The following is a 27,018-nucleotide window of genomic DNA, read 5'->3' on the forward strand; positions in this document are numbered from 1 at the left end:
AATCTCTCCTGAATTCCTATTGAATTGATTAGACAGTTGTTGATTAGACGTTGAACATCTACACATCCATCTGACTAAATTAGTCTTGGAGGAGCACCTAGGCTACATTTCAGTGCATTGAAACAAACATATACTACACACATTACAATATTCATATCATTATTCCATATTTTATTGCATATCTGTGTTCCTATAATGCTAATGATATCTAAAATCTAATGCTAGTAGGAAATGTGAAATTTTTATTACATTTGAAATGTGTCATTTTCCTGCTCTGTAGGTAATGCGTCAAAAGATTTAAACGTTTGTCCAAAATTCTTGAAGGGAGTAGTTTGGCTGAAAATAAAGCTGATACTGGTTGTCCGTCCCTATCATCTATATTTTCATTTGAATTATTATGAATTGGTAATTTTGCTTAGGTTCGGCCAGCTGAGTGGTATGGTGGAGCCAGTGTTTGGCATTCTGGGTGCCCTAGCAGTAACCATGGCCAAACCTCTGCTGCCTTACGCACTGTCGTTCGCCGCTGGAGCCATGGTCTACGTTGTTTTCGACGACATTGTACCCGAAGCACACGCAAGGTATCCAACCAATTACATCATTACTCTACTCATGTTTCATTTGTGAAAAATGTTGTTCTAAAATCATTCTCGTTACTAAAATTTGAAAAGATAAATGGTTGGCATCTAAATATTGTTCTGTGATTGAGTGTTCTGTAGGAGAAACTGAAAAAATATTATCTAAAATCTTGACAATTTGTGAAATGTGAACTTCATAATAATTGAAATAATAAGGCGTTGATGTTGTCAATATTATAAACCTCTATATTTTAATGTATTGACACAGTATAGTGGTATTAACAACATCAACGTCTTATTCCTTCAATTAAGGAGAAATAGCACAATATCTCCTCCCATACAAAGTTTTCAATAATTATGATTGAAAGAAATTCCAATTAATAATTCTACCAAATTATGTTTTAAATTTTGTTTTCTAGTTTATATTTATTTATACTTAATCACATTTATGTCATGTATTCGATAGTATTCGAACAATATTGCAATTTAATTAACAGATAAGTTCTTGGCACAATTATTGTATGAATGCATCAAACATCCGATATGAGCAAGTGACAGATGTTTGGCCTTGGTTGAAGTCATCCTCACCTTCCCATATCACGGCCTATGAAATATCATGGTTTGAATAAGTCCTCCTCAATCTTACTAATCGTGAAGTTCAATTTCAAATTTGACAAAGCCAAAGAAGCATGAATATATGTATTTTTCATAAGTGCGAAATTCACATCAGGTTACTCAAATTCAAATAGGTTGTATTCTAAATAAATTAAAATTATTTTTGTTATTCAATCCTCCAACTTGAATGAGCAAACTGTCCAAAAGGTGAACGAGGAAAGTGTTTAGTGACTTGGAAAGATTCGATGAGAGGAACACGGCAGAAAAACGCGGATCGGCTTATTTCGATTGAAGACGTTGTTTCGACTTTTTGACTGGTGACTGTTTGGTGTTCGGTTGATGAACTATTAGGAAAACTAGCGGTAATCGTCCACCTTTGAGGGCCTCTGCTGGGTCGCATCACAATCTCGTCCCATGCCCATACTGTACAATATACCATCACTAGCGTCTATTTCATGGTTTCCGCTACAAATCTTTGAAAAATTGGCATTCACTGTAGCCACATTTCATTCTATCAATCATCATGATCGGTAGATAATAGACCTAATATTATCATAGTTTATTATTTTGTAGGTCTAAAATTAAATTTATTTTGTACCTCTTATAAGGAAATTTTAATTTTTGTTTTATCATCATATTTCTCTGTGAAATGAATCAATTCTCAATTTTAATATATGAACTGTCACTATAAATTCTTTTGAATAGTAAATTTGAAAAGAAAATTGTTTTTGTGGTATCCCACTGGCATGCATATATATATTCATTCATAATCATAAAATAACTTTTCTTTTGAAATTCTATAAATCAACGTTTGAAAAATTGATTGTTTTGGGCTGAGCCTGTTGATCCTCTCCCAATCATTCATAATATTCTTGGAATATTAAAATGAATAAATATAAAAGGGAAAACTAACAAATTGTATGGAGCATACAAAATCAACTTTCTAGAACAGTGGCTGTTTTTCTCTTGAATAGTTGAATACGAGCGTTAGCGAGTTCTCTCTTGTGATTTACTGAAGGCCAAAGTCGTTGACCGTCTGTTTGTATGTTCTACAATAATCTCAGAAAGAATTGATCAAACAGCTTCAAATTTTGAACACATATTGTTCGAACCTTTTTACAGGTCAAGTTCATTTTTACAGGGCAACAAAATTGACTCACTCCTCCGTCCTTTTTTAGGATATAAAAATATCATTGAAAGTGCATAAGAAAACAATTGTTATGATTTATCATTTAGTCTGCTGAAGAATTCATTGCATGAAATTATAACAGTTTTCCCCATTCATTCATTCATAACAGCAGTTGAGGCTGTTTGGAAGCTGTCATACAGACAGACCTTCATGAGCTGACACTACATGATTTCAGCTGGTCACAAACTGATACGGATTGAGATATCAATGTTCAGTTATCGCAATTCATTTTTTCTTGAACCTCGGCATCGAAAACATGTATAGCATGACCGACCACCTTCTCACTTAAAAAAATGAATTTGGATTCGTATTAGGGACAAAGATATTGAAGCGACAGAGTAAGTTTTGAAGAGTAATTTCAATTTCAAATAGGAATCAATGTAGTTCCAATTAGGTTTTCAATGAAACCTACTGCCAAATCATTCTTGTAGTTAAAAGGAATATTTTTTAGCTGTTTACATAATTTTCATCAACTCTATAATTTATCATTTATTTTAATAATTTATCATTTCTATAATTAATCACTTCTATTTTCATCAACTATAATAATTAAAAGTTTCGGGTTTTAAAGATTACAATACAATAGTTCTTGAGCGAGTTCTTCATCCTTGGGGGTCACAAGTGATTGTTATATTTTAATATACACAACATGGAATTTGAGGATGATAGAAGGACAAATCAACAATTATTATAGTAGATGGTAGAATACCACATCATATGTTTCAACAACTGATGTATTTCAGAAATTGATGAGGCGAAAGGGTTGAAGTAGGAGGAGCAGTTGGGAGGGAGGAACGAGGAAACCGATTGAAAAGCAATCAGCTGAAAGACATGTGCTCATTACGTCATCTATTTACTTTGGCAACTGACGTTGTTAACGAGATTGTCTATAAACGTCACATGCATTTATTCTGACGCCAGCAGAAAACAGTACTTGGAGAGAGATAGACTGGGATAGATAGAACGTGGAATAGAGAGAGTTAGCAGGTTATTGTCACTCAACTTTTAGCGAAGAGATAAGCGACAAATGCGTCATAGGATCGCTTCACGAAGGCTAACATAAAATACTCTACATCTATCGTGTAAATTAAAAAGCCTAGATAACACTCCCAAATTACAAGCTATGGGACAACATTTTGTCATTTAGACCAATCACTTGCAAATATATTGAAACTGAAAACTGGAAGAGCCTGATGGGATACTATTTTTAGTTAAGTTTCATTGAGTTATTATTCAAATAAGTTTGAATTTGTCGGATTATGGATTGGACCTAAAGTTACTGTTGTGAAGCATTCATTTCTTAAAATTGAACGATAAAATTCATCAGGTGATTTACTTCGATATCTCAATCTTTTATCTGGATTTTCATGGAATTATTATAAATGTGATTCCACATAAAAGATTATGGCACAAAAGCCTGTTTTATTTTAATCATGACTAGCCAGCAGGCTCGCATCGCTCGCCTTATCCGTCTAAACAGGCTGCTCCGCCCCGTGAACCCCCGTTTGGATCATCCAAAAATATGATCAGCAGGCTCGCTTCGCACGCCTGCTTTTTTCATTTGAGCTTTCTCCCTTCCGTCAGAAAGTCAATAGAGACTTTCAGGCTCGATTCAATCACCAGTTCTCTTTGAACTATGTAGTGCAGGGTTGCGAAAAACTTATTTTTTTCAGAATTAATGAATACTCAGTTATTTCTCAATTAGAGACTTGGTTAGGATATTATGAGAATTGATGTATTTCAGTCTAATAATTATTTGAAATTTCAAATAGGAATTATATGGAGAATTAACAAACATCCATGTCTAATCCTGTCAAGTATGAATTTGTTTGAAAAATGTATAAAAATGTTTTGTAAACTCCATGAGAAACTTGAGAAAAGAAACCCTCTAAAAGGGGAACACTTGGAAAACGCTGTAAAAGCGCCTGTATTGGGCGTTTCTTTGGCGTAATTTTGATGACCTCTCAGACAAAATTTCTAGACCCTTGCTGAATTTCTGTACCAAAACATGATCTGTCAATTGGTTTTTGAGGAGGCGTAGAACACGTAGGAAAACGCTCAAAAACCGCGGAGCTTGGGCGTTATTCCAAGACCCTCCCAACAAAACATTTTTATACCTCAGCTGAGCCTGTGTACCAAATTTAAACATTTTTCTGCCAATTGGTTCCTGAAAAAGCTGAGAAAACGCAGAAAAACGCTGGAAGAACGCAGATTTTGGGCATATCTTTGGAATTTTTCAAATCCGTTCTTAGTGCGCCTCTAGATGGCAAACTGCCTGCCAAATTTGAACGTATTTGGACCAGTAAATTTTTAGTTCTTTTGATTATGAATGAATAAGTGAGTGAATGAATCAGTACCATTTCGCTTTTATATAGATTAAATTCCACGAGAACCAATCAGAGAAGGTTTTTCTGAGAAGAAGGCTCCTCTTATTGGTTCTCGTCGCATTTAATCGGGATTGATAGTTGAAAGACTTTGGAGCAACCGGGTGTATGTGAGTTTATCTTTCTTAACTCTCTTTTAGAAAGATAAATTTTGCCAGCAATGATTACAACGAAAACTCCTTGATTAAACATTTTACGGAATAGTCACTCGAGTAGGCTACATATAAAAGTTATTGAGTGAATTGTTTTCTTTATTTGAAATGTGAAATATCTAAATTCTAAACTTTCAAAAGTGTGTAAACATATCTGAACTCAACATTCTGGTGATGTATCAGATCAAATACATGATACATTTTTTAGTATCTAATTCCCATTATCCAAACTTGTGCCATTCCATGACTCTCGTCATAGCCACCTCTAATACAAGGCCCCGGCCTACGATATTGCAACGTCGCAGCGAAGGCCTAGAATCTAATACATGATTGGTGAAAATTATCAGCAGGTATTTTTTTTTAAATCTTTTTCACCAATCATGTATTAGATTCTAGGCCTACACTGCGACGTTGCAATATTGTAGGCCGGGGCCTTGTATTAGAGGTGGCTATGCTCTCATCTTGATACCCACCCCTCCCATATTTATTTATCCATTTACTTATTCATAGAGAAATAGATACAAAGCAGTTGTGAAAACAACTGGCTGAATATTGAGACATTTGGTTCATCACTCTATAGGCTTTCCTGTTCAGTCCTCTTCATTTGGGATATTTAGCTTCTGTAACTTTTTACTGTCAACTAAACTATTCAGTAAAGTCAAGTAGCAATAATTTTGAATGTTTTCGATAACTCTGTCTGAAAAGAGTATTATAATTTTAGGAAACCCAAAGTATCAATGACTATATTGAATGATCGAAAAGATTTATTGGAACAGGCAATACTTGGGCTTGCTCACCCCCTTGGTGCTTCGTCCTAGAACTATTCCTGAGCAAACTGAGAAGTCCCATTAGATCATTAGATGAAGAAACAGTCCCAAACAGATGTACAGCTCAACAAGAGTCAATTATTGGAAGGTTATTATGGAAAAATAGGTGATATATAAAATAGCTTCTGAAGGTAGACGAATTATACAAAAAATTCAATAACTTGTGAAGATATAAGTTATAATAGATATAATAATACCATACACGAGTATTATGTGGAGTGAAAATGAATGTTAGCGAAGAATTGCACTGGCATTGGAAATATTGTATTCGTGTGTTGCTGATCGCTGATCTCTGAAACCACCTTGCTGCCCATCTTCTCCTTTCGTCTACATTCTCTTTCTGCTATACAATGTTGCATTCCAGTGCTTCTCTCCCTCCCACTTACTCTCTCTTCTTTCCTCTTTCTCCTCGGCATTCGTGCCCTGCAATATCACCAGTGCATTCCTTTCACCAGTTCACAAGTAGCGAGTGTTGCATTATGTTTTTATTTTTTGGTAGGTGCAAAGTAATCTGAAACAAATAAAAATGAACAGTTGGAATTGAAAAGTGAGACTTATAACATAACACTAGTGATGTATTCGAAGTAGTATCGATTAGATTGCAGTAGTTACAATTCTACACTAATCACGAACAATTAAAAAAAAACATTGACTGAAATTCCCACTTGTATAATACACATTTTTTAGTATGTGAAAAAATTTAGATTCATTCTCTAACGATAACTTACCTCGATACAAACCAAAAAAAAGTTTGAACTTAATTTTCGAGTTCTTAGCTGTTTTACATTGCCTCGACAACATACCTCGATACAAACTCAAAATAAAGCTTCATCTTAATATTTTGAGCCGTTTTACATTGTTTTGAAGCCAAAAATGAAAGTTCAGTGGAACTAACGATTATTTTATCGTTTGTTATTAGATTTAAAAACTCACAGCTAGAACTAAGATCAAGATTCTATCAAGAAATATAGTTGAAAAAGGCATAACAGACATTTGAAATAACGAAAACACTTAATTTTCAAACTAAAAACTCTGCCGAAAAACTAGAGGTTGTGGAAAAACTAGGTGGATGCTTTTACATGAATATTCGTTGTGCCCAGAATCCAGAATGCCTTATCGCCAAACAAATAAATACTCTTACAATATCATACTTCTTCATTCCTGAAAATCGTGTAAAACGATTCAGTTATTCCAAAATTTTAAACTTGCAAATACTTGGTTTTTAGTCGTATCTTGCTAACCATATTTGGAAAAATTTGGTCGTGAGCCAACTGTAATTGAAAAATATTTTTCAAAAGAGAGAACTTCAATCTCAAAAGCATTTTCAATTGACCACTTTCAAAATCTTCAAGATTTACGATACTTTCAAGGCAATCCACTTGAAATCTCAAAGCACTTCTGAATAATCTTCAAAATAGTTGTCGTCAGCACACATTAGCTAAAGCCTACCGTAGCATTCGGGTGTAGCTCTGCTTATGATGTGATGTCACTCAGCTTCTGTGTGACAAGCACTAACGCAATTGATGATTTGCACCCTGTTTATTGATGTCTGAGCAAATTAGAAAAACAATATTGGATTTCCCCTCACAATTCTTCAATATTTCTCGGCGATTGGAGCTATGAGAAAGGAGGAACATTATGTCATTCTTATCTCTGAAATGTGATACAACCAAAGTAATGAATGAGTTCTGAACTTTCAAGTGGCTACAACTGTATAGGTTTTGATCGGAATATGTATCGATTACTAGCTCTGCTGACTGAAGGCTCAAGGATATAATCTACAATCACTCGAATATTGTTTCAAATTTTAAACAAAAAACTTTGAAGACTGCAATAGCAAAATCAATCGACTATCACACCAATTCAAGAGTAATTCATGAAAAAATTTGATCTAGTAAATTATGTTCAATTTGTAGTCCTAAAATATGCAGATTTGATGGATTAAAAACAATTTCAATTCAAAACATTGCTTTCAATTGACTCTAGAGTCAATTACACTAGAGGATAATGAAAAAACACAGTTTTCTCTTTGTCACCTCCACATTTATTAGACTTGTACACAGGACTGCAGTTTCGTGATGAAACCAACACATCTTCAGCTGTAGTGTATCGGTTTCAACACTTCAGCTGCACTACAGCTCAAGATGTGTTGGTTTTAATACGAAACTGCAGTAATGTGTACTAATAGAAGTGGATGTGACAAAAATAAAACCGTGTTTCTTTCAATTATGAAAAAATTCCACAATATCAACTCTCATTCAACAAATTTTAACTGGAAGATATAGAAATAATTCATTGGTTTGTGAATGAAATTTACAATAATTGAGCTGAACAGTTATAATAATTCAGCTGGAATATTATCCAGTGTTTCTAATTGAATATTTCGATGGATATCTAAGCTGTGTAAACTTTCCGAATTCATATTGAGTTGTACCCAATAATACGGTCAATCAATTATAAATCTTCATGAATTTTGTATAAGAAAATTCAGAATGGACAGTTTTAAGTGATTTTGGTTGAATTATCTTTATATCGAATATTGAGAATGGAAATACAAATTTTGGGAATTTCCTCATCCTTAACTGTAAGAAACCGGAAGTTGAATGCACCAGCAATTAAATTTACAATGTTTCAGTCAAATTTTATTTTGGAATCAAGACTCCATGAAATAGATTGTGGATAAAGGAGAAGTAGACTGCAAAAAGACTAGGTCCCAGTTTCTAGGACACTTCATTAATCTAATGGGCGATTAAACCTATAGCTTTAATATAGATTAAATTGTCCATTATATTTAATAAGTCCTAGAAACCGGGCCTAATAGAGATGAATTGAGAGCTGCTAATGCAATATTTTGTATTTGATCAGGTTATGAAGGTAGCAGCAACATCATTTATGAGGAAATTTATAAGGAGGCTGACTTTGATCCATATCAATAATAATGTTATTATGACAAGCGTATTTGTTTTGTGTGTTGCAGTGGGAACGGTCGCCTAGCAACGTGGGGCGCCATTGTCGGCTTCATTACAATGATGAGTCTGGACGTGGGACTTGGCTAACGAAAGTTCACCTACTTACTCAGGCCTGGCCTTCACTTGCAGTTTATAGTCACACGAGTTTTCAGTCGCAAAAGCAAATCAAATTTTATCGGAGCTACGAGAGACACATGCTTCAGAAAAACACTAAACATCATGTTTCATGACTAGAAATCATTAGTGTGGTCCGTGCCTTATTTAGGTAAAAACATTCAAAACTCCCGCACACGATTTTGCTGAAAGTTCTTATTGAAGAGACTTTGTCACTGGAATCATAATTTTGGGAAAATCATCTTTGACATTGTCGCTAGTTGGCTAGTTGACTTATTATCATCAACGTTAACTGCTGGCGACGCTATTGATGTGCAGGTGAACTGTTCCCAACCAAAGACTGAGTTGTAGGTGACTGGTACAAATAAGTGGCTTAAATGTGTGTGTATTGAAGTGTAGTACGTTAAGTTAGGCTAAGGTTGGGCTCTTCAAATGTCATATTCTGTCTAAATAACTCCTGAATTTTGTTATATTTTAATAATATTAACATTTACCTGATTGTCGTGATTTGATAATTCAGAATAGGACGGAGTACAAGGAATTCGTTACTTGCACAATAATTTCTTACACACGATACGAACAAATTCAAACACAATAACAATAATTTTAACTTTTTCATCCTTTTCAATTCCCAGAGTTAATTTTGACATTTGTTGGGAGTTTTTTATAAAGTTAGGCTGTGTTCAATTACTTACTTCAATTCTCTTCCAAAAAGAGTTTTTTTTCGTTGTGATTACTGTGTATGGCTTGGTTTAACGAACATGTATAGATATGCTCTAGAAAGTATCATATTTTAGAAAAAATGAAAGCTTTTTTCAGGCAATGATGGATCCCAGAGATATTTTAGAGCTTTGACTCATAAGGACTTTCTTCTGCTCAAAAATATATCTCCTATCTCCTTCATTTTGTCTAGTATTGGAAATATCTTTTCAATGTCCAAATTTAAAAAAAATAATGAATGTTATTTAAATTTGATTCACTGATTATATATACTGTATATAATTTTCTGCACTTCCTTTAGTCGCTGCATCAGTGTTGTAATAAGAGTGTGCAAATAATGTTGTACTTAAAACTCTCTTCCATCTTGGCTCAAAGCCACCAGCTATTTGCAAATAAATGTGAAATCACAGCTGATAAACATTGCACGTCTTATAACAAATAGTCTATATTATTTATCCAAATGAGTTAAAAGTGATGAATATCAGGGGTGGCTGCACATGCCATGATAAATCCGAAGGCCTGCCTTAAAAGGCATCCGGCCTCAAGGAAAGTTGTGAAACTTGTGGAGGTAGTATGCCTGCGACTGCAATTCCAATGATAAACATTTAGTTGGGTTTGTGATTTTTACCTGAGGGCCAATCTCAACTTGTGGAAGGAAGTCTCGAGCTAAGTCAGTAATCCATGTTGTTCTTCAGTGACTCTCATAGCACTTTGTTGGATGTGTGTTTGCTTGAATTTTATTGGGAATAATGAGTGGGAAGTCTATTCAGAGTGACAAAGTCACAGGGTTATCACAACCGGGGAAAAGATGCAGCTAACCTAAGATTATTGGGATAAGAAGATCTTAAAGCAACCAAGACAATGTAATAAAGAAAATCAATAATGAATCCTTGCTGCTTTCTTTTTGCTGATGACCTGATAATTATACGAAACAGTGAGCATGACCTGTTGGAGAGCTATTTATTTATAAGCTGTCCAGCCTCTGTCAAGAATATGATCTAACAATATATCAACAAAAATACAAAACATATGTGGTACCATTCATAGGAATCTAAAGAATAATTCCAGCAGATCATCAGGCTAAAAAGGTACAAAACCATAGTCGCACCAACATTACTACATGGATTTGAAACTTGGGTGTGTCAAGGCCTGATGAGAGCTAGCAGGCTGCAGGCATCAGAAATGAGATTTCTTCATAGAACCTTCGGTTGCAGTAGAGATGATCGTTTGAGAAGTACTGAGATAAGGAAACAGCTTAACGTCTTCTCTATAAACGATTAGATATCTCATAGTTGATTGAAATGGTACCAGCATCTGAATAGAATTAATGAAGAAAGGTTACCAAGATTGGAGCTCAATTACAACCCAGAAGGCTAGAGAGACCAAGGATGTCCAAGAAAAAAATGGATGGATAATATAAGGTTCCAAACAGGCAAAGATACCTAATCGAAAGAAAGAAGAAGAATAATCCTTGGTCAAGTTCTTGCCTTTCAAGCCCTGTTCCTTCAACCACACGTTGGGGACAAGGGGCTTATTTTCCTTTCTCATTCATTTTCCAACATGTTGGGTCATCTTTTACACAAAGTGTAGATTGAGCAGCCACAACCGAATGATTGTCGGTATAAACAATCAATTTCTTGCAATCCAACAGCTACGGGTGGAGGAGATTGGAAGAAAATGGGCACTCTTTTGTCCCTAGAGTAAGAAATTGCTCTTAAAGGCGGATGAATCATATTTGATCAACGGCATAAGGATGAGGAAGGCAACGGACAACCACCTCATTAAAGATACATTATGTATGTCCTAGTACACTCATCATGGCAGTTAGAGTAAATTATCAGTCCGGAGTAAGTCCCCCATTCGGATCTCCGGGGGGGACAATTCTAACAAATGTGGTGAAGGAATCAACCATCTTCAAGGAAAGAACCAGAATAGCGACTTGGAATGTCCAGGGTATGAAAGAATTGGGGAAATCACATAGTGTAATCCAACAAATGAAGAGGCTTGGGGTGAAAATACTTGGTATTAGTGAGACACACTGGAATGGGGTTGGGAAAACAGTGATTCAGGACACTACCATATATCATTCTGGCAGCCCTGAAGGAACAATTGAGTACCATGGAGTGGCTATTGCAGTCAGCAATGACATCAACAAGTCTGTCAAACACTTTTTGCCCTTGTCAAATAGAGTTGTGCTCCTACAATTGAATGCACAAGGAAGGCTGCTCAACATCATTCAAGCGTATGCTCCTACACTTGATAAGGAGGATGAAGAGGTTGAGGAATTCTACAAAGACATCAATTCTGCCCTCAAGTTGACAAAGAGCATGGATGTCACCATGGTACTGGGTGATTTCAATGCTAAGGTTGGTGAGAGCCCACAAAGTGAAGTCATGGGTAGATTTGGACTTGGAGTACGCAATGATCGTGGTGACAGGTTACTGTCGTTCTGTCAAGAAAACAAGATGGTTCTTGTCAACACCTTATTTAGACTGCCTAAAAGACGTCTCTACACCTGGACATCACCAAGGGATAGGCCAGGCACAATTATTCGTAACCAAATTGACTACATCACTATCAATCACAGGTTTAGAAATTCAGTTAAGAGTGCCAAAACATACCCTGGAGCCTATATTGGATCAGATCACAATATTCTGGTAGCAGAAGTTTTCATCAAGTTGAAGAAACTCATCCAACCAAAGTTGCCAGACCAGATAGATGTGAACAGATTGAAAGATGCATCTACCAGGATAAAAGTTGTCCATGATCTAAATGTGAAACTTGACAATGTCACAGTCAGCATCCATAATCAAGGAATTGAGGAAGCATGGCAGAATATCAAGTTAGCAATTCTGGAACCATGTAAAAAGCATCTGAAGAGAGAGAAAAGGCAGAAGGAGAAAGACTGGATGACAGAGCACATTTTGAATCTCATGGAAACACGTCGAAGACTGAAGGTTTCAAACGTGGGGAGAGTAGAGATCAAAAAGTTTCAGGGCAGGATCCGGTATGAGTGCAGACAGGCCAAGGAGCGGTGGTTGAAACAAAAGTGTGTAGAGATGGAACAGCTGCAGGCATTGCATGATACCCACAACATGCACAAGAAGATCTGGGAGCTGACTGGGAGGAGGGACCAGAGAACACATTATCTCCTAAGCGATGAAGGTAAGATAGTTATGGGTGCAGATGATCAGCTTAAACTATGGGAGGATTACATTGAGAGGCTTTTTGCTGATGAGAGAGAGGATGTGACAAATGTGGAGGATGCAACAGGTCCAGACATTTTAAAGGAGGAAGTTGCCTATGCAATCCGTAACATCAAGAAAGGCAAAGCAGCAGGGCCAGATGAGCTCCCCGGAGACATCTTCCAGTTACTGGATGAGAGGCATGTTGTCAAGTTGACAGATTTGTTCAATCTGATATACAGGAGTGGAAAATTCCCTGAAGACTGGCTGAAGTCCACATTCATCACACTTCCCAAGAAACACAATGCAAAGAAATGTGAAGATCACCGCACAATTAGTCTCATGAGCCACATTCTCAAATTATTTCTGAAAGTAATCCACAAAAGAGTCAACACAAAACTTGAAGAAAATCTATCAAACACACAGTTTGGATTCAGAAATGGATTTGGAACTAGAGAAGCACTCTTTGCTTATAATGTGATGATTCAGCGGTGTCTGGATGTGAATAAAAATGTCTATGCATGCTTTATCGATTACAATAAAGCATTTGATAGGGTACGTCACAACCCATTGATGAAAATTCTGGAAGAAGCATGCATTGATACTAGGGACATACGTATAATCAAAAATCTATACTTCCATCAAAAAGCAGAAGTGCGAGTCCAATCAAAGACCAGTCGAGAACTTGCAATAAGACGTGGGGTCCGTCAAGGATGTGTGCTTTCACCGCTCTTGTTCAATGTGTATTCTGAGCATATCATTGCAAAAGCTTTAGAAGGTGAAGCAGGGGGTATTGTCATCAATGGCACCCATATTAATAACATACGCTATGCAGATGATACTGTACTCCTTGCTGAAAGCATAGAAGACCTGCAGAGAATGCTAAGCAACCTGATAGGGGCTAGTGAGGAATATGGCCTCACATTAAATGCCAAGAAGACAAAGTATATGGTCATCACTAAGCAAGGAATTCCCCAAGATCACCTTTTTGCTGGACGGGATAAAATAGAACGAGTGGAAGCCTATAACTATCTGGGTACCCGCGTTTGCTGCAATGCAAGTCACATGCCAGAGATCAAGATACGAATTGAGAAAGCCAGAGCTGCATTTATAAAAATGAGACCTCTTCTGTCGGCTCGTGATTTGTGTCTTGAGGTCAGAACCCGCCTCTTACAGTGCTATGTGTTTCCTGTTCTTTTGTATGGGTTAGAAGCATGGACTTTGAATAAGGAATGTGAGGCCAAACTTCAGGCGTTCGAAATGTGGACCTACCGACGTATTCTCCGTATATCTTGGACAGATAGAGTCACAAATGCAGAAGTTCTCAGACGTATGGGTAAACAACTGAATATTGTGCGTGAAATTAAGATAAGGAAGTTGAAATACTTTGGGCACATTATGAGAGGACCTAAGTATGGAATGCTGCACCTCATAATACAAGGTAAACTTGTTGGTAGGCGTTCGGTGGGACGTAGAAGAGTGTCTTGGTTGAGAAACCTGAGGGAGGCATTCAACTGCTCGTCACAGGACCTCTTCCGAGCCGCAGTAAACAAGGTGAGAATTGCCATGATGGTAGCCAACCTCCAGAATGGAGAAGGTACCTAAAGAAGAAGATATTAAATTTATATCCGCTTATAAATGAAAGGTTAACCGAAAGGTTAAGGATTAAATATTCGAAATTTGTTGGGAGTTTTTTATAAAGTTAGGCTGTGTTCAATTACTTACTTCAATTCTCTTCCAAAAAGAGTTTTTTTTCGTTGTGATTACTGTGTATGGCTTGGTTTAACGAATATGTATAGATATGCTCTAGAAAGTGTCATATTTTAGAAAAATGAAAGCTTTTTTCAGGCAATGATGGATCCCAGAGATATTTTAGAGCTTTGACTCATAAGGACGTTCTTCTGCTCAAAAATATATCTCCTATCTCCTTCATTTTGTCTAGTATTGAAAATATCTTTTCAATGTCCAAATTTAAAAAAAATAATGAATGTTATTTAAATTTGATTCACTGATTATAATATACTGTATATAATTTTCTGCACTTCCTTTAGTCGCTGCATCAGTGTTGTAATAAGAGTGTGCAAATAATGTTGTACTTAAAACTCTCTTCCATCTTGGCTCAAAGCCACCAGCTATTTGCAAATAAATGTGAAATCACAGCTGATAAACATTGCACGTCTTATAACAAATAGTCTATATTATTTATCCAAATGAGTTAAAAGTGATGAATATCAGGGGTGGCTGCACATGCCATGATAAATCCGAAGGCCTGCCTTAAAAGGCATCCGGCCTCAAGGAAAGTTGTGAAACTTGTGGAGGTAGTATGCCTGCGACTGCAATTCCAATGATAAACATTTAGTTGGGTTTGTGATTTTTACCTGAGGGCCAATCTCAACTTGTGGAAGGAAGTCTCGAGCTAAGTCAGTAATCCATGTTGTTCTTCAGTGACTCTCATAGCACTTTGTTGGATGTGTGTTTGCTTGAATTTTATTGGGAATAATGAGTGGGAAGTCTATTCAGAGTGACAAAGTCACAGGGTTATCACAACCGGGGAAAAGATGCAGCTAACCTAAGATTATTGGGATAAGAAGATCTTAAAGCAACCAAGACAATGTAATAAAGAAAATCAATAATGAATCCTTGCTGCTTTCTTTTTGCTGATGACCTGATAATTATACGAAACAGTGAGCATGACCTGTTGGAGAGCTATTTATTTATAAGCTGTCCAGCCTCTGTCAAGAATATGATCCAACAATATATCAACAAAAATACAAAACATATGTGGTACCATTCATAGGAATCTAAAGAATAATTCCAGCAGATCATCAGGCTAAAAAGGTACAAAACCATAGTCGCACCAACATTACTACATGGATTTGAAACTTGGGTGTGTCAAGGCCTGATGAGAGCTAGCAGGCTGCAGGCATCAGAAATGAGATTCTTCATAGAACCTTCGGTTGCAGTAGAGATGATCGTTTGAGAAGTACTGAGATAAGGAAACAGCTTAACGTCTTCTCTATAAACGATTAGATATCTCATAGTTGATTGAAATGGTACCAGCATCTGAATAGAATTAATGAAGAAAGGTTACCAAGATTGGAGCTCAATTACAACCCAGAAGGCTAGAGAGACCAAGGATGTCCAAGAAAAAAATGGATGGATAATATAAGGTTCCAAACAGGCAAAGATACCTAATCCCTGAAAGAAAGAAGAAGAATAATTAAACTAGCAATAACAACTAGAGCATCATCATTGTTAACACTATTTAAAAAAATGAAATGCTTCATTGCTCTCCTTGAATATTCTGTAGTGTGAGGAGACTTCTTATTTGTTTGTATCAATTGTGTCTTGATGAGGTAAGCCTTTGGATCTGTCATGTTGAGCCACTTAACTAGTTGTGTATCAACAAAAAACTATTTGTTTTTACATCTATAAACGTTGTATTAAATATTTTCATTCAATCTTCCAAGAGATATTTATAATTCAAGTTCATCACGTAATTGGATGATTGTGATTAGAACATCCAAGAAAAATATTATTGATTACTGCAAAAGTTTTTTAAACAGCACAATATGCAATTAAAACCAAATAAATCAACTCAAGAATATATTTATTTGTCTCTTGAGGTTTAGTTTAAGCTACATAAAGCCCAGCACACTCTGACGCATGATGTGAGCAGAAAGCGGGAGCAGGAATATTTTTAACACATTTCACAGTATAATAAAAATGAAATTCAACCTGCTTTCCAGTCTCATTCCGCGTGAGTGTGCATAAGGTTCAACGAATGTAAATAATCTTGGCCAGTAAGTACTCCTAATCACTGTAATTATTTATTTATATTTCTAGTTTTCAGATAGTCTGTAAACATCTGGCGCCAACTTCAAGTCTTACCACCTAAAAAATCACTCAAGATGTCAATTAAGTTTCTGCCCTCTAATAGGCCTGTACTTGTGTTGACATTTTTGAATAGGATATTTTTGCAGATGGCTGTTTTCCTTCACTTCACATTGTATTTTTTGTTAAAATATGGATGAATAGATGAAATAATTCACTAGAAGTGTGTGTATGTGAAACACAAGATCTATAAAGATCTAAGCTGAAATTGACCACTTAGAAAGAAGTGAAGTTTCAAAAAATAATATCCCTCATTGAAGAAGGGATACTATACTGATAACCAGGAGGAGTTAGCCCACGGCCAACACAGACTATCTTCTTGTTCTGGCCCAACAGAAGGTCAAGGTGTGTCTACTTACCATCAGTTGGAGGGAGTCACAGTCTGCCCAAACCCTTCAACAACTTAGTGTTTCAATGGCTGAGTAGACTTCCTTTCCACTTGGATAATCCTGGGCTCCCTGATGAACTGGTTTGGCCAGAGCACAATGGTTTGGCCTATTCTGACAATTTGCTGCTGTTCACTCAACTGGTCTCAGATCTTCAGATGGCTTTGCCACTTTTGTGGCAAAAATTGAGCTTAATGGCGAAAACTGCCTTTTGCTTGTTGATTGTTCCGAGGGAAAAAGTTGAAGATAGTCACTGAGGTCCTGTTCAAGCTATCTTGACAGTCTCCATGCAGGCAGCCGATTTCACACCAATACATCTTGAAATACATTGCGATGCTATTTTCCCCTGGGAAAGCGAGAAGGTGTAGTGTTGACCTTCTCTTGGTCAGGTTTCCAACCTAGGGCAAGACATATTGTTGAAATACTATATAAATATTGGTTGATCATTGTTCTAATCGCAACATCCAACAAGGAATATGCTGTACTGGGACCGCTGTATGAACGTTTTTGCAACGGTTGTATTTGATTTTTGAAGCACTCATGAGATATGGTACTCAACTCATGCCTTCAAGTCTTATAATGTAGCCGTTGCCCAACTATCAATCATTTACCATTCCAACATCCCCTCTCTTGGCCAACTATCAATGGGATCTTGTCCCCTCCATTACTCCAATATCTTGAATAAGTCGGCGCCAGTGCTTGTAATTTTATGAAGACTGAATGAATTCTACTATTGTATTTGGTTTCTGTGTCCCTCTTCAATAATATTGGTCTCTGTATTGAGAATAAAATTAGTAAACTATTATGTCTTGTAATCATTTATTCGTTATCATCATATAGTTACATAATTATAGCACAGCTCATTTTAATAGTTAATTATGTCATAATAATAATAATGATAATTATTATTTTAGTATTAAAAAATATTGAAAATTCACATATCCACTATATGTTAGAGTTCCTTTACGTATTTAAAAAAAAATTACTTTCTAATTATCAAGTTTATCGAGGCATACTGTGTGAGTTTTTTCAGGACAATGCCCTGAACTTATGCATGGATGATGACTGGGAGGATGATTATGATGATAGGAAAGGTCTTACAGTTTTAAGGTGTTGAGTCTTACAGACTCAAGTCTTTGTGGAGAGTATTCACTGTTAAATGTTTAAATGAGATTTATAAATTTGTATAATGTTTTTGTGAATAAAAACTATTTGATTTGATTTGATTGTCTCTTATGGGGTAAACCATATGAGGTAATAGACGCGCCCCATAAGAGGCCATGCATTCTGAAGACATGCGCGAAATAAACTCAGCGCGTCAGGCGCTCGTACAGCTTGAACCTTAGCGGAGCTCAAGGATAGTATATACTGTATACTATTCTTTAGCGAAGCTGGCCTCATGCTACCTCTATTCTTATCGGAGCTTTGACAACTCAGTGCCCACTCTCCCTTACTTATTCTGTTCATTGAAAATATCAATGTTCTCTTATTATTTATTGCAGTATTTATATAATATTATTCAATTATTTATTAATCAACATTGTTTCCTATATTCATAAATATAATTTCTTCAATCTAGTTCTATCATTACTATTGTAATTGTAAATACATGGAGTATATTAGAGTATAATATTGTACATCACACTTGGTGATTATTTTTGTAGATCTAACTCAGGATAATTCATACATTTCTAAGTTCAGTCAAAGTTTCACAGAGACAGCTTGTTAAAATTTTTGTGTAAACATTCAAATAAACTTTGTTTCGTCTGAATAACGTTCTACATTCCATATATTCTTACCCTGCCCTTGTAATGCTCTATTGTAAACTGTTTACTATATGTCACAGTTTCAATGCATTATAGTTTACGTCAAGAGGAGAAAATAGCATTGAAGGAGGAATGTTGAGAATTCTTCAAGTTATAAGGGTATTATTTTATTTCTATGTGAACTTGCAAGTAATTAATTTTATATCACAGATTGAGTAACAATTTGTTACATTTACCTGCTAACACAACCCTCCTGGAAACAATGATAAATCAATCAATTAAGTAGTCTTTTTGAGATGAGGAATGAAGTCAAAGTGGGTTGTTTAGCATGTTTATGCAGTATGAGGTCAAGATACGACATTGACCTAATTGCTATTAATCCGATTAGAGTGAGGCGATTGATTAGATTCCTGCCTGAGGGGACATGGAGTTGATGTGTGACGTCACTAATACTAAGTTAGCCGCCCCTCAAACCTGCTCAATGTTGCTGTTCTGGACAAGGCACTGGAATCAGCGGATTGCTGGAGCTGAATCCTGGAACGGCAAAAATGCACCTGAAAATTCCTTGCATAGTTGTTGCGGTTCGCACACAGACACAGCACACAACCTGCTACAAACAATGATTTTCAACTCAGAATGCTCATTCCATACACAATTTCTTGATTTAGTATCTAATATTTATTTAGATAGTATTAATTCCTAATATTCATGTATATTATTATCATTGGCATAACCTAACCGGTAATAAATTCCGAGGTGTTGATGCGCGGGACCATGGTCAGCGACATCGCTGAATACTGTTCAAGTTTATCTAATAGTCATCTGTAGTTACAATGGGATATCGAGTAGACAACTGTAGTCAACAGCTAGTAGTCCATTCAAGGAAAGGTTATAGAGGGAAAAGTTGGGAACACAATTTTTGACCCCGCAGTTCTGTTTAGGGTAGTAAGGAGGTAAACATATTAAAAGTCCCCACCCCTACCTCTTGTGCTAAGGGGGTGGGGGTGGTTTAAAGGTACCATTTCTTGGTTTCTCGCATAAAACTCAAAAAAATATGTATCCTAAGGACTTTACTGGCATGTAACAAATTAAAGCTTACATAATTTCCTACAATATTCATTTTACAACTTTTTTCATATCTCCTCTAGTTTTCAAGATATCCGCTCTCGAAGGTGTGACAATTTTGAAAAAAACACGTTTGCCACCAATTTTTTCTATTTTCGATCTTGTAACTTTTTAAAAATTGACGGAAAAAATCCATGCTGATTATGAGCTCATAGAGCATCAAATTCTCTTCAATTTGATGTTCAATTTCACACATTTACGAATTTCCCTACACCTTTTGCAGCAGCTTTAGTGTTGAGTGTGAAATCTCCATTTTTGCAACAATAGACCAATTGATAAACGAATTTGGAGGGAATGTTTTAAACAAAATTTTTGTCTTTGCAGCTTTGTTGAGAATAGTTAGGAGGAGAACATATCAAAAGTCCCCATTCCTAACTCATGTGCTAAGGGGATGAGGGTGGTTTAAAGGTTGAATTTTTCAGCGTTTTGCTTGGACGCTCATATCTTGAGAACAATGCGTTCAACCGATATAACTAACTATTCAGAAATGAAGTTTGATAAATTCTCTACAATATTTGTTCAGTAAAATTTTGTTATATTCCCAACAGTTTCCGAGATATTCATTCTTGAAGGTGTGTAATTGTTAAAATAACAGGTTTTTATCCAATGTTTTACTCTTTGAGGGCTTATAACTCTCCAACAATGCATCATAAAAACTGATGCTTATCGCAGGCTTGTAGAGCATTGAATTCTCTGTGAAATGATGTATTATTTCACTATTCCAAGTTTTCCTTTCATTGTTATAGCAGCTTCAATGTAGGGGGTGAAGTATTCATTGCTGCAACAATTAATCGTTTGATAATGACATTTGAAGGGGGTGTCTGTGATACAATTTTCGACTTTGCAGATTAATTTGGACTAGTTGGTAGGTGAACATATCAAAAGTGCGCATCTTTATCCCCTCTGTTGAAGGTGTGGAACCGCTGAGTTGACACTAGTTGCAGTAATGAAAATATCACCCCCTACATTGAAGCTGCTATAACAATGAAAGGTTCTCTTCTTCTTCTATAACAATGAATATCTCGGAAACTGTTTAGAGTCTCCATCACAAAATTCCACTGAACAAAACGTGAAGAGAATTTATCAAGCTTTATTTTTGAATAGTTAGTTATGTTGTTTGAACGCATTGTTCTCAAGATATGAACGTCGAAGCAAAACACTGAAAAATGCAACTTTTAAACCACCCTCATCCCCTTAGCACATGCGTTAGGAATGGAAACTTTGGATATGTTCTCCTCCCAACAACTATTCTCAACAAAGCTGCAAAGTGAAAAATTTTGTTTAAAACATTCCCTCCAAATTCCTTTGTCAATTGGTCTATTGATGCAAAAATGGAGATTTCACACTCAACACTAAAGCTGCTGCAAAAGGTGTAGGAAATTCGTAAATGTGTGAAATTGAACATCAAATTGAAGAGAATTTGATGCTCTATGAGCTCATAATCAGCATGTATTTTTTCCGTCAATTTTTAAAAATTTACAAGATCGAAAATAGAAAACATTTGTGGCAAACGTGTTTTTTTCAAAATTGTCACACCTTCGAGAGCGGATATCTTGAAAACTAGAGGAGATATGAAAAAAGTTTTAAAACGAATACTGTAGGAAATTATGTAAGCTTTAATTTTTTACATGACAGTAAAGTCCTTAGGATATATATTTTTTGAGTTTTATGCGAGAAACCAAGAAATGGTACCTTTAAACCACTCCCACCCCCTAGAACAAGAGTTAGTGGTGGGGACTTTTGATATGTTCACCTCTCTACTACCCTGAACAGAACACTGCGGGGTCAAAAATTGTCTTCTAAACATTTCCCTCTATACCTTTTTTTGAGCATTCATTGCCTGGACTTGAGTGAAAACGGAAAATTCAAATAAGTATCTTATCCTTCAAGAAAATGTATTTGTTGAATTTAATAGTTATTAATACATGACATTGAGTAAAGTATAAAGGTAGCCCTTAACTGTATGCTATAGTTGGGGCATGGTATGATTTGAAAATATCAATTCATTAGTGAATGAATAATATATTTTTATTATAGCAGCTGCCAAATAAATGTCTTCCATTGGAATCCATGCTCTTGCATATCTATACAATCTATACACTTTTTTCATTTTGCAGCATTATTACATAATATTTCTTCAATTTTAAACTTTTTCGAGGATGACTTTACTAGAGTAGCTGAAATTCGCTCCACAGGTTCAACCGAGGTATTGGTAATGTTGGTCTAGAGTTGAGAGATTTTCGGAATTATCAAAGAATTATGCTCGATATTGACATACATTATCAATAGCAGTTTCTCTTTGCGTTTTCAAGTTTTCTCAGTTTTTTCAAGAAGTTGAGAACTTGAAATATTATGAGAGTGATGTTTTGGTTATTAAAATGACTTCAATTGAAAAATCAGCTCCAATGCAATATTTTCATAACAAATCCTAACCATCCCTTTATAGGAAAGTATGATGGTATTAAATCAGTTTATGAATATTGAATAGTTTATATTTCACTCAATCAATTCGTTGAGCGTGTATGTGTATCTGTTTAGAAGAGTTGAGTCATTTTATTTACTTAGTATTCTTATTTCTATTCTCTATTATTCGACAAATAGGTTCTACTCTTTGTTTCTAGAAGTTATCTACTCATCGACATATTATCTATTATCTGTTCTGATTAAATTTTCATTTGTTTCCATTATAATGTAGTGCTAGTATGCAATGGGTCTTGCAAGACCTGGCAATACATTGTAATTTGTGATAAAGAATCAATTAAAATAGAGCAAGATTTTCTCATTTTTGATCTGGCTTCTGCAGTATACTGCCGTGCAGTATACAATGATTGAATATCGATTATCGTCAAATTTCACCAAGTAAAATGATTTGATTGAATAAATTTGCACATACTATAGCTGTAATTGATCTTATGTTGATTCAAATGATACTTTCATGATTGTCAATTCGAAGAAAATTATGAATTTTCAGTGTGCGTGTGTGTGTCTGTTTGCGGTACTGCAGAGCGAAGATGATTCTAATGCAATTAAAAGATTGTCCGTATGTTTTGGCTCTTTGTACGTATGATACGAACCGTGTCTCCTTATGTTTGTCTAAAGTTGCCGCAGTGAGCTGTGAGAAGAAACTGCAAGGAAGAAGGTGAAGGAAGGCGTTAGTTGGCTAAATACAGAGAGGGAGCAAGGTGAAGGTGAGACCAACAACAAAAATATAAAAACAATCGTTCTGTTAATTAGTGGGTATTGTCCGTCTGACATGGTAGGGTGAGGGGATCCAACTTTGAAAAAACCAATGTGGTTTGAACTTTGAAGGTGGGTGGGCCCAACCGTTGTAGTAGTCACTTATTGTTAATTGCGTTTTCCACTGGAAAATCAGGTGCAGTTGCTAATTCAACACACGCGCATGAGCACTCAAATCAAACAGACCTGATAATTTACTGGAGTCTCAAGTAGGTCCATTAAAATGTTGTTCCGTATCGATGTGGATGATGTCATGATGTAAAAGAGAATCAAAAAGGTTATATTATATTGTTACTGTAAATTCATTACAAATACTAGATTTTGATACACCTCTTATAAATATCACCTGTAGTTTAAAAGCAATACTGTAGATCTTATCTACGTACAGTAATCTGCATAAATAAAGCACTCAATCAATCCACAGCTAGTTTATTTTGGTCAAAAATGTTGAAGAATATGTTATTGATATTTCCAAATCTCTTTCATTTGCTTCGTGTATTGTGTATTCTGAACTTTCGTGTATTACTTAGCTATTAAATTGATGATCTATACACAGTCAAATCCCGATATAACGTAAAGTTATACAAGAGATTAAAAAACTATTTTTTGCATCAATGATTTACAATACTTACATCGAAAGTTCACAGAAATATTACGTTACGATTACGGTACGTTTACTGAAGTATTACAGAGGTTCTTCGTAACAATGGAGAATAGAACCAATTCTATTCTCTCTTAGAATTTTATTCAATTTTATTCTCTCTTAGAATTTTTGATGCTCTATCTGGTTATAGTTAGAAAGTTCACTTTTTGCTGGTGTTGAATTTAGTAGGCTATGTGGTTTTTGAAGTGAAATCTTTAAAGAATTAAGACTAGTTACAACTTTACAAGATCTCATTTTGAATCTCCTGATTTATTTAATTTTACCAATAATAGATGATCTTGAAGCTAAAAAACATAATCGGTCCCCTTTTTATACAGATTACACTTTGTAGCCGCAGTGTAATACCGGTGCAACCACAGCCCCTAATGCAATGTGAAACATGTTACAGCCAAGGATGGGTGCATCACACCCCATCAAAACTTTTGGTAATAATCTATTCTAATTAATTAAAATTAGTGCTGGCCTTTGTAAACCAGAGGCCCGGCCCGGGCAAAATATATTCTCGAGCCACTCCCGTGTTACAGATGGACACGTTAAGTCGTCGGTCCCTGCTGCCTAATAACAGTCGTACAGTCAATCCAGAGGCTCTGAAATTGATCAGGTGCGAACTGAAAATTCTGACACCAGACCTGAGCCTATTAGGTCACTCATTCACCCCATGTTCAGATAAAAATGTATAATCAATAATAATATTATTATTTATAGGGTGTAACTTTACTATGCAGGAAATTGCCCAGAGTACAATAATCGGATAGAAAGTAGCATTCATTTGGAGAATATGCTATGTATTAACTACAATTAAGCATTAATAATACTGTAATTCTTAAAAAATCAATTTTATTGCTAAAGCTATATGGCTGTAGGAAGTGTAGAATGTTCCACACTTCATCAACATCATCTTGGAATCTTCTCAAGGTTTCGAATGTGTACAATGTATGTATATTTGACAAAGGAAGACTGACGACATTTGTAGCTTTTGAAATTGTTTTATTGAATGAAGTTGGCATCGCTAGCCGGTGTTTCTAATGATTTCTGATAATGGGGCGTTGTGTCTGAAGCACTTGGGTTTGGAAAGCGCCATTCACTACGCGAAACCGAAACGAATGAGAAGACTGGAAAGACAATGTTGGCATGTGAGGGTCAACGAAATAATGGGCGGAACCCCTGGCAGTTCGTGGAACTACGCAGATCCTTCGTCGCGGGTGAAATTCTCGGAACTGCGACTCTCGGCCTCGGCACCCCTTCAGCATTCAGCTCAAACCGGTTTCCACCCCAAGTTTTTCATCATCTAGCCCAACTAAAAACTTTGAGAACAAAGCTCGCGTTTCCCCTCAAGTGTGTGTCTTGCTCAAAGAAATTATTCACAAACAGTTAGCACATTACTTCATTGCACCAGTTCGGAATTATGTTGACTGAACTTGTTCTGCTATTATGGAGACGTCTGATGATTGCTCAATGCGGATGCGGTGGATGGGTCTTGGGCATCTGTGTCCAAAAGAAACACTGTGTTGACTATAACTAATTCTTTGCCATTGAAATAAGAGATTCATGATCACACGAATAATATAATACGAGACAAAAATTCAATTCATTGCTCATTGAGAATGAATAATGGACAAGAAATTTTAGAATTTTATCTATCCAGATATCTTAACCCTTTCATTACCATGGTATCTAATTTTCTCAGCATAATGTTCCCTTGTGTTTTTTCTTGAATAATTCGCTTGAAATAATGGAAATATGTTGAGATTTCCAAAAATATTTATTGTTAATAAATAGTGTTGTTAATAATAGTGTTAATATTGTAATGTTGTTCATATTTATTGTTAATAAATAATAATATTGTTAATAAATATTTATAATGATAATTTTATTGTTGTTGTGGAACAACATTGGCTTATGGATTTTTATAAGTTTTGGAATATGTAAAATTACTTAGATAGTGTAACAAGGCAATAGTGTAACGAGTTTTAGAATAAAGAAATACACGAGAATAAAATGAATAATGGACAAGAAATTTTTTCGATCCACATAACTTCTTAATGCCATATTTAATAAATTTTAAGTAAATTCATATTTTAAATATTTCAATATCAAGTAAATAATACCATCTTTATTTAATCGTTTAATCTAAGATATTCTTAGATACAGTAATTATTTCACAACTGACATTGTGACAATAATAGAAAATGTTGAGCATATTCTCACAACAATTCTACCTTTAACCTTCAAGAGAAACCTTCAAATGATGTACAATTTATTTTTCATGAAGCTGTTCGATCCTTGATGGAAGATTGATGTTTGTTGGTATTGGTGATTTTTCTTAGTACATAGGTATCTCTACTGTCTATTTGGTGTGAAAACCAAACTAAAAAGTTGCATTGCTATTTTTTTGTTCTATTGCAAGAAGATACAAGATGATGCTCTCATTTTATTCAATAAACTATGATTTTTAAATTCATGTATCCCTCATGAATTCAATAAGGCACAAGAATGTAAGTTAAATCGAGAGAAACAGAGAGGTCTAGGCCTACAAGCAAAATTATTTGTTTAATCTTGAATTAAGTTTCCTTTTACCTGAAAAATCACATCTACATGTTATCAACATTGTAGGCTATATTTTAATAACGATTTATCACACTATAAGATATTACTACTGTACACCGAAGATATTGCTATTGAACTTGAATTTACAACATTTTTTTGATTCCTTGATGAATCATGTTTTTTCATTTTTTACTCCATTTGCAAAATGAAAATATAGGTGGAAAATGCGATGCTTGGATCTATTCATTTATAAGTGAATCTCTATTGAGTGAAAAGATTTTTCTCAGCTTCGAAACTGTCTCGAAAAATTTTTCTTTCCATTAATATAGCCTATAAATGTATATTTATTTATCGTATCTGTAATGTAAGACACATAAACATAAATGTCCGGTTATGAGAAAGGTATGTTCATCAATATTATTCTACCAATTTGATTCCAACTCTAAAATAATTTTACAATGTAGGGAATTTATATTCTGCTGATAAATAATATACATTTTTTAAATTGGCTCTTCTTTATAAAAGTTAGGTACCTTCCACACGTTTCCATCAGAAATGGGAATGGGAGCAGAAACTTTGTCATTGCTACTAGCAGTTCCCGTATTTGCCGCTAGGTGTCACTAGGAGTCCAGCGGGCTGGGATAGAGCAGACGACTGCAGTGTGTTGAA

The 27,018-nt window shown here is 35.4% G+C and overlaps 1 protein-coding gene and 1 long non-coding RNA gene across 2 annotated transcripts in view; one reads left to right on the forward strand and one right to left on the reverse strand.

Annotated features, from left to right (window-relative positions):
- Nucleotides 1-10,999, forward strand: part of LOC111048931 (zinc transporter ZIP11) — a 122,200-nt gene extending 111,201 nt beyond the window's left edge. The window contains exons 5-6 of the mRNA XM_039427949.1: nt 420-578; nt 8,720-10,999. Coding sequence (XP_039283883.1) covers nt 420-578; nt 8,720-8,798 — 238 coding nt within the window. The 3' untranslated portion in view covers nt 8,799-10,999. The remainder of the gene's footprint in view (nt 1-419; nt 579-8,719) is intronic.
- On the reverse strand, nt 10,820-16,002 carry LOC120351277. The gene is made up of 2 exons (XR_005571277.1): nt 15,922-16,002; nt 10,820-10,987 (listed from the first exon to the last, which is right to left on the reverse strand). It is a non-coding gene; the product is annotated as an uncharacterized LOC120351277 (long non-coding RNA).
- Between the last annotated feature and the right edge of the window lie 11,016 nt (nt 16,003-27,018).

Source organism: Nilaparvata lugens, chromosome 5, assembly GCF_014356525.2.
Source record: "Nilaparvata lugens isolate BPH chromosome 5, ASM1435652v1, whole genome shotgun sequence".
Taxonomy (NCBI): domain Eukaryota; kingdom Metazoa; phylum Arthropoda; class Insecta; order Hemiptera; family Delphacidae; genus Nilaparvata; species Nilaparvata lugens.